The following is a 10,404-nucleotide window of genomic DNA, read 5'->3' on the forward strand; positions in this document are numbered from 1 at the left end:
TATAATGGATGTTGACTAAAAGTGCACCTAAATCCACGCCCATCTCTCTCTAACCGCTGATCCAAAATCAGATTAATGACATTCAGTTGACGACGTGACACAAGGGCTCCTGATTGGTCTAAATGTGAACTGTGGTATTATTGTTATTGTGTACAGGCCACCGTAGTGACATCCGGGGGGTATTCCATCAACATCGCTAAAGGGAAAATCCAGGTTTAGTCTGATAAATCTCGCGAGAGTTCTTACAAATATCCAGGCATGCTTGAGTGTGTTGTTGACAATCGTTCATGTCCTTCATTAAACGTTTAGCTTTGTCATTTGATACGCCGCCTACGACTACCATCTCTCTGCACTACAGTAAACAGTTAATCAGTAACGTTAGCCGCTTTTGTGCTCATGTAGGCCTACTTCGTATTATATTATAGCTGATGATCTTTGTGTGTGTATGTGACTGTCAGTCACAAGTTTATATTCTGTATATTCATTATTTATTTTTTTGGGCCATCCTCTAGTTTTGGCTGTGATTAGAAAAAAAAAAAAAAAAAAAACGCTGTTTTGAGCGCGCGTGCGCGTTTCATGCGCGCGCACGCGAAAAAATCGCGCGCGCGGTCGGCACTACCCGCCACCATGGTAAAAATTCCTGGAGGAAACACTGGGATCCCCACACGATGATGTCATCCATCATGGTCTCCACTCCCTCTATGTGCTCATAGATCATATGGATTGTTTTATGGTAAACTTCTGGCGCAGACAGAATACCGTAAGGTAAACGCAGAAAGCGAAACCGTCCTTCTGGTGTGTTGAACGTGCATAGTTTTGAGCTTGCCTCATCAAGCTTCATCTGCCAGAAGCCTGTTGACGCATCCAGCTTGCTAAACCATTTAGCACCAGCAAACTGTGACATGATCTCTTCTCTTGTTGGTAGCTTGAAATGCTCACGCTTTATAGCCCTGTTTAGATCCCGTGGATCAAGACATATGCGTAGAGCTCCACTTGGCTTCTGCACAACCACTAGTGAGCTCACCCAATCTGTTGGCTCGTCTATTTTCTTTATGACGCCCATCTTTTCCATGCGTGCTAGCTCTTCTTTGAGTTTGTCTCTCAGTGCAAATGGAATCTTTCTGCACGCATGAACTACAGGAGTCACTGTGTCATCCACACATATCTTGTGCTCACCAGGCAAGCATCCTAGTCCCTCAAAGACATCGTTGTTCTCCTGCATAATTGCGTTGTGGTCTGTGCTAGTCTGGGAATTCACTACAAACACCCTTCTCACTAAGTCAAGCTTTTCACAGGTACTCAGACCTAGGATTGGCTGTACGCTCTTCTCTACTATGAGCACCTGTGTCTTTAACTGCTGTCCCTTGTGCTTTAGAGTCACTATACAACAACCTTTAATTGGAACTGTCTCTCCTGTATAGCCTGTCACTTTTACTTTCACCGGGTGTATTTTGCTCTTAACTGTGAGGGTCTTGTAATCATGTATGGACATAAGGTTGACTTGTGCACCAGTGTCTATCTTGAATGGAATTATGGTCTCATTCACAGTTAATGGGACTAACCATTTGCACGCATCTGCTGTGCTAGACTGTACTGAGTCAACCAAGAACTCCTCTGGCTCTTCTTCCACTGTGTCCACTTTCATCCCTGAAGCCTCAGCTTTGCAATACCTCCCAAAGTGGTTATCCTTCCCACACTTGTGGCAGACTTTTCCATAAGCAGGACATGACCTAGGCATATGCTTGCCTCCACATCTTCCACATCTACTGTTTGGACTCTTGGGACTTTGCTCTGTAGGCTTTTGCTTTCCAAACTGTTTTGGGCGCTGTCCCTCTCTTTTCACGGCATGCACTGCTGCCGACTCATCCATGCGCAGCTCCTTTGCTTGTGCGCGAGTGCTTTCTGCTGCTCTGCACATGTGAACTGTTTTCTCTAGCGTTAAATCACGTTCACGTAGTAATCTTTCTCTAAGCCCATTATCAGGAATCCCACACACTATTCGATCTCTGACTAATGAGTTTCTTAAATCTCCGAATTCACATGACTTGCTCAAAGTAAGTAGTTCAGTTAAGTACTGATCAAAACTCTCACCTGTCTTCTGAGCGGCAGAGAAAAACGTATATCTCTCAAAAGTGACATTTTTACTGGGCACAAAGTACTCCTCGAACTTTGTCACTAGCTCAGTCAATGTAAAATGTCCCTCATCTATTTGAAAGGTGTTGTAAATGTCCAATGCATCTTCTCCTATTACATGCAAAAATATAGACGCTTTTAGCTTTTCATCTCCTCCCCCCGCCCCGCTCGCGGCCAAGTAAATATTAAATCTCTGCTTGAATCTCTTCCAATTATCAGCAAGATTGCCACTGAACTGCATGGGTGTGGGAGGACTGAGTTTATCCATGATGGGGAACACTACGGGTGCAGGATTTTCTTGGTCTCCTTGTTGATTGTTCGAAACGTTTTCACTCACGTTAGCTTGATCAGTCACTTCCACTCTCGCTAGACATGCTCGCGTGACGCTCCTCTTGCTAGCAGTCCGCAGATGTGTGCTTTCGGAATCCAGCACATTCCTTTTTCATAAGTCGATGAACTCCGCGTTGCCAGTCCCATTATCTGACACCATGTTATGTTTGTTATTTCCAGTATTCCTAACTAGGAATAAACAGGCTGGGGTTTCTTAACTGGCTTTTAATAACACGTTGCACATCCCTCTTCCAGACACTCTCTCTAGCTATAACCCCCGGTCCCCCGGTCCGGGTACAACAACATAGGGCGGAACCAATATTATGTATTATAATAACAACACAACCGCAACTTTACTCTCCTTTTCTCTCTCTCCCGACAGGCCTGCCTCTCCCAGACGTCCCTGGTGCCGAGCGTGGGTAATCCCCAGGTTGAATGGCAACTTCCTGGCGTCCCTGATATGTATGACGACTCTGATGATCTGACCACCACTGCCGCTGACACATCTGTGGAGAAAGTCGTCTCTGAGACCAAGCTGACTGCTCTCACCACCATTGAGGAGGAAGAGCTAGCAAGGCTGCTGGAGCTTGCTGCCTCTGGTGACGACTTCACCTTCATCTTCAGTTACTGAAAACCAGGTCTCGGGGTGGTAAAAGGGTAGCCCCTCGGCCCCGAGCCTGGTGGAGTGGAGAGGAAAACAACAACCCATACGCCGAAGAAGTTACTGACAACATTATGATTTATGATGATGATTGCTTGTATATGTTATGTGTGGACTCCAGGAAGAGTAGCTGCTGATGCTTTTGCTGATGCTCAGCTAATGGGGATCCTCATAAACCATATCAAATCAAACCCCGAGAATGAACGAATACACTTTTTCTGTGCAAAAGATTCTGAGTTGTGTTGATATTTGAAGCAGTTAAACTACCTACCTAGTTTCTTTAAAGTACCTACAAACCCTTCACCCATAACGGCTATCGACTAGTGCTACTGTGCATGATATTTCTATTGTAATCATGGGAGATAAATGTTCAAAGAAGAAACGAAAGCAAACGCTGTTGGGGGGACTGGAGGTGAAGACGTTAGGACCACGGCAAATCAACTGAAGAACTACACATCCCTGATGACAGGGAGATGACGTATGACTGCTCTGATGAATCAACCCCTATTTCATTAATTTTCTCTATATAACGACGTCGATCATTGATCGGCAACGACACTATATAATAGTTTGCCTAACTGGCCATCGGATTTGTGCTCCTAATATCTAAAAAGCACTACGGTTTTCTTATTCTATCGGATTAAAGTAGCAAAGACCAGAAATTCCCATTGACTGCCAGTCAAACTTCTACTCTTCTATCACCCAAAAAGGGGCGTGGACATTACGGGAGGGGAAAGTACCCGGATGCGTTGCTCTGATGAATGGAACGGAGCTGAAATTATCACCGATTTTGATTTAATCATCCTTCTACGAATACCCCCCAGACGTCTATGTGTAGTGTGTACACAACATTTGACCCGATGAAAAGATTTGTGCAACCCATAATGTAGGTACCGATAGAAAAAGTTTTAGCAAATTAACTTTGTCATAGATTTTTTAAAATAATGTTCTTAAACTCCAATTGTGTATGAAGGTTACAGAGTTTTGTTCATTTCAGATTCATTGTTTTTTTTTACACATTTCCTCTTTACATCATTTGAAATTAAACGTGGAACGTTTACAACCTGGAGTATAGTTACTCCAGTTCCCTTTCGGTGTTATTAGTGAGAAACACATGGGCTGCAAAGGACTGCGCAACTGACTGAGAAGTGACAACAACAACCAGATGTGACTTGTTGGGGTATGTACTCTGACAGATAGATAGAACTGCTTTTGCCAACAACGAAATAGACGATTTCCCCCCCCCCTTTTTTGACGAAGGCTATGCGTTTGTTTAAGCTTGCTAGCCGGATAGCATCGAGCAGACGAGGATGCTATCCGGCTACCTGGTTGGTTAGCTATGTGGCAATGTAGCTGCCAAGTTACAGTTGTCACCATTCTCTGTTTCTCTCTCCAGATCAAACGTCTCGCTGAAATGAATTTTTTACGTAACCGTCTTGTTGTGCTGGGGCTCGTGTTGCTGGCTACTGTGCTGTTGTACCTGCTGCTGCCAGCCATCCGCCAGGGCAGCATGGAGCCCTCCCTGGAAGTCCAGAGGATGGGTCTGGTGGCTGCCTCTCCTCCTCTGCCTCCATCCATCAACGTGTCTGTCCGTACGGGGCAGCTGCCCGGGGACCCCCCACTGTTCTTTCGGGAAGCTTTGCCTGTCGATGCGTCTGGTAGACAGATACTGCCCAGGTGAGGAGTCACCAGCATCACATCATCTCAGACGTCGACAGTTATAGAGTGATTGTAACACACGATTGGATGCCTTTTCTTATACAGGCTGCAAGTAGTTCTTCTACATGGCCAAGCCTTCAGTTCCAAAACGTGGGAAGAATTGGGTACCCTTGCCTTGCTGGCCACTAACGGTTATCAGGCGTTGGCTGTGGACCTGCCAGGTAGTAGCTTCAATCATAGCTGAGCCTGAGTGTGTAATGTTGCTTAAGTCTGAATGAAGCCAAAGACTCAATGCTGTTTAATGTGTAGAGTTCTGAATACCACTGTTAAGCATAACGGCAAAGCATAGCGTCATACAGTTGAGGAGTTTATTATTATTATTATTATTATTATTATTATTAGTGGATTGGGAATATACATGAAGTGTACACACCAAGTAATTTTTTTTATTTTTTTACAGCCATACTAAATTAAGGCTTTTACGGTCCCCCCCATCTCTCTGGCTCATAGGATTTGGGAACTCTCCGGACTCTGATGCAGTGAAGACCGATCAGAACCGGGTGGACCTTCTGCAGAGGTTCATGGAGGCGCTGGGTGTCCGGATGGCTGTTTTACTGAGCCCCTCCATGAGTGGGCACTACTCCATACCCTTCCTTATGAAGCAAAGCACTCAGCTGCATGGCTTCATACCCATAGCCCCTGTAGGAACCCGCAGCTACACGTCTCAGCAATACCAGGGTATCCAGGTAAATACTGTGTGTCTGGTTGCGAGGGCCTATGAAGGAACTGAGTTTGGGTGCACAGGGCTTGACATTAAACTTTTTCAGGTACTTGTCCTTCGGACAAGTGAACTTATCTTTTACTTGTCCGAGAGCTCAAGTTACTTGTCCAAATCCAAAGATTTTGAAAAAGCAATAATATGAATAATAATATATTATACTATCACCGGCCACTTCATTAGGTACACCTTTTCAACTGCTTGTTAACGCAAATATCTAATCAGCCAATCATGTGGCAGCAACTCAATGCATTTAGGCATGTAGACATGGTCAAGACGATCTGCTGAAGTTCAAACCAAGAAGCATCAGAATGGGAAAGAAAGGTGATGTAAGTGACTTTGAACGTGGCATGGTTGTTGGTGCCAGACGGGCTGTTCTGTTGCGTGATATTATAGTGTTAAATATATGGTAATTTCATACTGTGGTCAGGATAACAGAAAGTCTATACTCCTGCTCTGAACGGATGTGGATGAACAGTGTGTCAAATGTACAGTAAAACCGCTTCTTTATGTGCCTGCTCCTCTTCTATTTGCAGACTCCCACTCTGATTGTGTTTGGAGCACTGGACACCAACCTTGGAGCCCAGTCCCACAAGAACCTCATTCAGCTGCCACATCACTCAGTGCTGAAGCTGGAAGGGGCACGGCATGCCTGTTACATGGAGAAGCCCCGTGAGTTCCACCAGGCATTGTTGGACTTTCTCAGCAAACTGGAGTGAGAGGAGGACAAGAGAAGGGGAAGGAACTGAATGAAAGGATGGAAAGAAGAGGGATACACACAACAAGAAGGAGGGTTGCGTGGGAGAAAAGGAACACTACACAAATGAGATGGAGGGAAAGCTTGTTTGGACATAGGGCAAAAGCTGCTTTTGATATCATAAACTAACCCCTAGCCTAGTCACTGGTGGGCAGTGGCCTTTGTTGTGATTATGCTTATGTTGACCATTTGAGAGCAACTCCTAAAATGGGTGTTTGACACTTATGAGAGTTTACCTAAAGCAAGGGACTAGACATCAGTCAGGTTCGGTTGGATAAAAAAGAGCGGGTAAATGAGGATGGAGAGGTTAGGTACAGGGAGATTGTACTAGTCCTTAGAAATGACTGGTGACATTTGTAGGAAAGGTTTTATAAAGTAAAGGCAGTGTTTAGAGAGTGACTACTTTGGAGACTATATTGACATTTGGATTAGGACAGCTGGATATCGTGTTAGTTAAATACTAATTATACAATTCTAATATTTGCAGCAGTGTACCTTCCTCTTTTGCTGTGTGTGTGTGTGTGTGTGTGTGTGTGTGTGTGTGTGTGTTTGTGTGAGTGAGTGAGTGAAAAAAGTCAGTGACAATAGATGTATAAACTTGCAATGCAGTGGTTTCAAATGTTTTTGATGTTTACGGCAGTCGATATCACCAAGTTGACATGCTGTGAAACATTCTTGTATGTCTTGTTTATTATTGGCAAATCTCATTCCTTTAAATATCTACTGAATGATAAAGCTGTAACAACAACTACAACAAATGTACACTATGTATGTATGTTCCATTTTTTTGTTATGATGACCACTATTTATTTTTTAAATTATGCAGAAAATGTAAATAGGTGATTTTTTTCTCAAAAAAACGATTAAATTAAGCCTCAGAAGTTAAAAGGCAATGTTTGAATTGTGTTATTGCGCTTATGCCTTTAATAAAAGATTGCACAAATTGTGAGCTATTTTGTGTAATACACATGTTGAGTGTATTTGCATTCAATGTACACATTCAATGTGTAATGTGACATTGTGACATCAATGTGACATTGATCTGAATTATAAAGTAGTATGCATAGGTCGACTGACGAACTCTGAATTCTAAATGGAATATGAAACGGAAGAAGAAGAATATTCTCCCAAAAAAATTTGTTTAGTGGGAATATGTTCATACAACCTTAAGCAGTTTTGCATTAGGCTACTGAATCGACGTGTTGGGCAGACTACATAAACCTGGCACGTGCATTGCTTTACGGACGCAAGTCAGCAGTTTGCACCGTCGTTCATTCAACAGCTAGCGGTTAAATAAGCATTCGTTTTGTCTGTCCGGGCGAAACCGGTGCACCCGATTACAAGCCGATCTCATATTTTTGAGACGACAGCAAACGCACGTGTAACGGTTTAGGAGTCTATTTTTTCATGTGAAAGTGTTTTCGGATGAAAACCTACACATCCATAGCACATCGTTTTATGTGCCTTGTAACTCAACACTAGTGGATAAGTGCATAGCTTTTAAATGCTAATTTCAAGTGACTTTTGGGAAAAGGATACAGACAAATCTTAATTTACAATTGGAAGAAATGTACAATGCTAAGGAGAGCCTTGTGGAGGGGCACTTGTCTTGTACAGTCCAATAAGTCTTAGGGCCATGGCCATTCAAACTCTACTGAATGCCAGTGTGATGCTTCGCTCTTTCCCTCTGCCTGTCTGTCTGTCCTTGGCTATTAATCTCCTGCATGAAGTCAACACATGCTTTACGCCATGGACTGCTGCAATCATACATTCTGTATGAAGTCAACACATGCTTTACGCCATGGACTGCTGCAATCATACATTCTGCTGCAATCAGACATTCTGAAGATGGCAAGTATTCTTGGCTTCAAAACATTACTGTCAGTTTTCCACACAGCCAGAACTACCTATGGAACAGTGGTTAGAGATACAGAACTACCTATGGAACAGTGGTTAGAGATACAGAACTACCTATGGAACAGTGGTTAGAGATACAGAACTGCCTATGGAACAGTGGTTAGAGATACAAACTACCTATGGAACAGTGGTTAGAGATACAAACACAGCCAGAACTACCTATGGAACAGTGGTTAGAGATACAGAACTGCCTATGGAACAGTGGTTAGAGATACAGAACTACCTATGGAACAGTGGTTAGAGATACAGAACTACCTATGGAACAGTGGTTAGAGATACAAACTGCCTATGGAACAGTGGTTAGAGATACAAACTACCTATGGAACAGTGGTTAGAGATACAGAACTACCTATGGAACAGTGGTTAGAGATACAGAACTACCTATGGAACAGTGTTTAGAGATACAGAACTACCTATGGAACAGTGGTTAGAGATACAGAACTACCTATGGAACAGTGGTTAGAGATACAGAACTACCTATGGAACAGTGTTTAGAGATACAGAACTACCTATGGAACAGTGGTTAGAGATACAGAACTACCTATGGAACAGTGGTTAGAGATACAGAACTACCTATGGAACAGTGGTTAGAGATACAGAACTACCTATGGAACAGTGGTTAGAGATACAGAACTACCTATGGAACAGTGGTTAGAGATACAGAACTGCCTATGGAACAGTGGTTAGAGATACAGAACTGCCTATGGAACAGTGGTTAGAGATACAAACTACCTATGGAACAGTGGTTAGAGATACAAACTACCTATGGAACAGTGGTTAGAGATACAGAACTACCTATGGAACAGTGGTTAGAGATACAGAACTACCTATGGAACAGTGGTTAGAGATACAGAACTACCTATGGAACAGTGGTTAGAGATACAGAACTACCTATGGAACAGTGGTTAGAGATACAGAACTACCTATGGAACAGTGGTTAGAGATACAGAACTACCTATGGAACAGTGGTTAGAGATACAGAACTACCTATGGAACAGTGGTTAGAGATACAAACTACCTATGGAACAGTGGTTAGAGATACAAACTACCTATGGAACAGTGGTTAGAGATACAGAACTACCTATGGAACAGTGGTTAGAGATACAGAACTACCTATGGAACAGTGGTTAGAGATACAGAACTACCTATGGAACAGTGGTTAGAGATACAGAACTACCTATGGAACAGTGGTTAGAGATACAGAACTGCCTATGGAACAGTGGTTAGAGATACAGAACTACCTATGGAACAGTGGTTAGAGATACAGAACTACCTATGGAACAGTGGTTAGAGATACAGAACTGCCTATGGAACAGTGGTTAGAGATACAGAACTACCTATGGAACAGTGGTTAGAGATACAGAACTACCTATGGAACAGTGGTTAGAGATACAGAACTACCTATGGAACAGTGGTTAGAGATACAGAACTACCTATGGAACAGTGGTTAGAGATACAGAACTACCTATGGAACAGTGGTTAGAGATACAAACGTGACACTGCAGCTAACTAGCTACTAGCCAGGAAAAAGCGTATAGTTTATCACATGAGTTCTCACATATCACAGTTTATGTTAAAACCTGTCACATGCCCTTGAACCCACCGGCATTCAGTAGGCCTACATACTACTACATACATACTGTAGGCCTACACACTACTACATACATACTGTAGGCCTACATACTACTACATACATACTGTAGGCCTACATACTACTACATACATACTGTAGGCCTACACACTACTACATACATACTGTAGGCCTATGTACTACTACATACATACTGTAGGCCTACACACTACTACATATATACTGTAGGCCTACATACTACTACATATATACTGTAGGCCTACATACTACTACATACATACTGTAGGCCTACATACTACTACATACATACTGTAGGCCTACATACTACTACATATATACTGTAGGCCTACATACTACTACATACATACTGTAGGCCTACATACTACTACATACATACTGTAGGCCTACACACTACTACATATATACTGTAGGCCTACATACTACTACATACATACTGTAGGCCTACATACTACTACATATATACTGTAGGCCTACGTACTACTACATACATACTGTAGGCCTACATACTACTACATACATACTGTAGACCTACATACTACTACATACATACTGTAGGC

General features: G+C 42.8%; 1 protein-coding gene across 1 annotated transcript; it reads left to right on the plus strand.

Moving 5' to 3' along the window:
• Nucleotides 1-4,255: 4,255 nt before the first annotated feature.
• abhd14a (abhydrolase domain containing 14A) lies at nt 4,256-7,173 on the plus strand. Its single transcript, XM_080548746.1, has 5 exons — nt 4,256-4,304; nt 4,521-4,801; nt 4,889-5,004; nt 5,294-5,529; nt 6,098-7,173. Exons 2-5 carry the CDS (start codon nt 4,539-4,541, stop codon nt 6,278-6,280), a joined length of 798 nt encoding a protein of 265 aa, XP_080404872.1. The 5' UTR covers nt 4,256-4,304; nt 4,521-4,538; the 3' UTR covers nt 6,281-7,173.
• Nucleotides 7,174-10,404: the final 3,231 nt, after the last annotated feature.

The sequence above is a fragment of the Nansenia antarctica genome (genome assembly GCF_963989245.1).
Source record: "Nansenia antarctica genome assembly, chromosome: 18".
Taxonomy (NCBI): domain Eukaryota; kingdom Metazoa; phylum Chordata; class Actinopteri; order Argentiniformes; family Microstomatidae; genus Nansenia; species Nansenia antarctica.

Excerpts from the sequence above, each read along its gene's own strand:
- abhd14a (XM_080548746.1), top strand. The coding sequence starts at position 4,539 with ATGAATTTTTTACGTAACCGTCTTGTTGTGCTGGGGCTCGTGTTGCTG. Across the intron at positions 5,005-5,293 it reads GTTGGCTGTGGACCTGCCAG|GATTTGGGAACTCTCCGGAC; the intron begins GTAGTAGCTTCA and ends TCTGGCTCATAG. Across the intron at positions 5,530-6,097 it reads AGCAATACCAGGGTATCCAG|ACTCCCACTCTGATTGTGTT; the intron begins GTAAATACTGTG and ends TTCTATTTGCAG.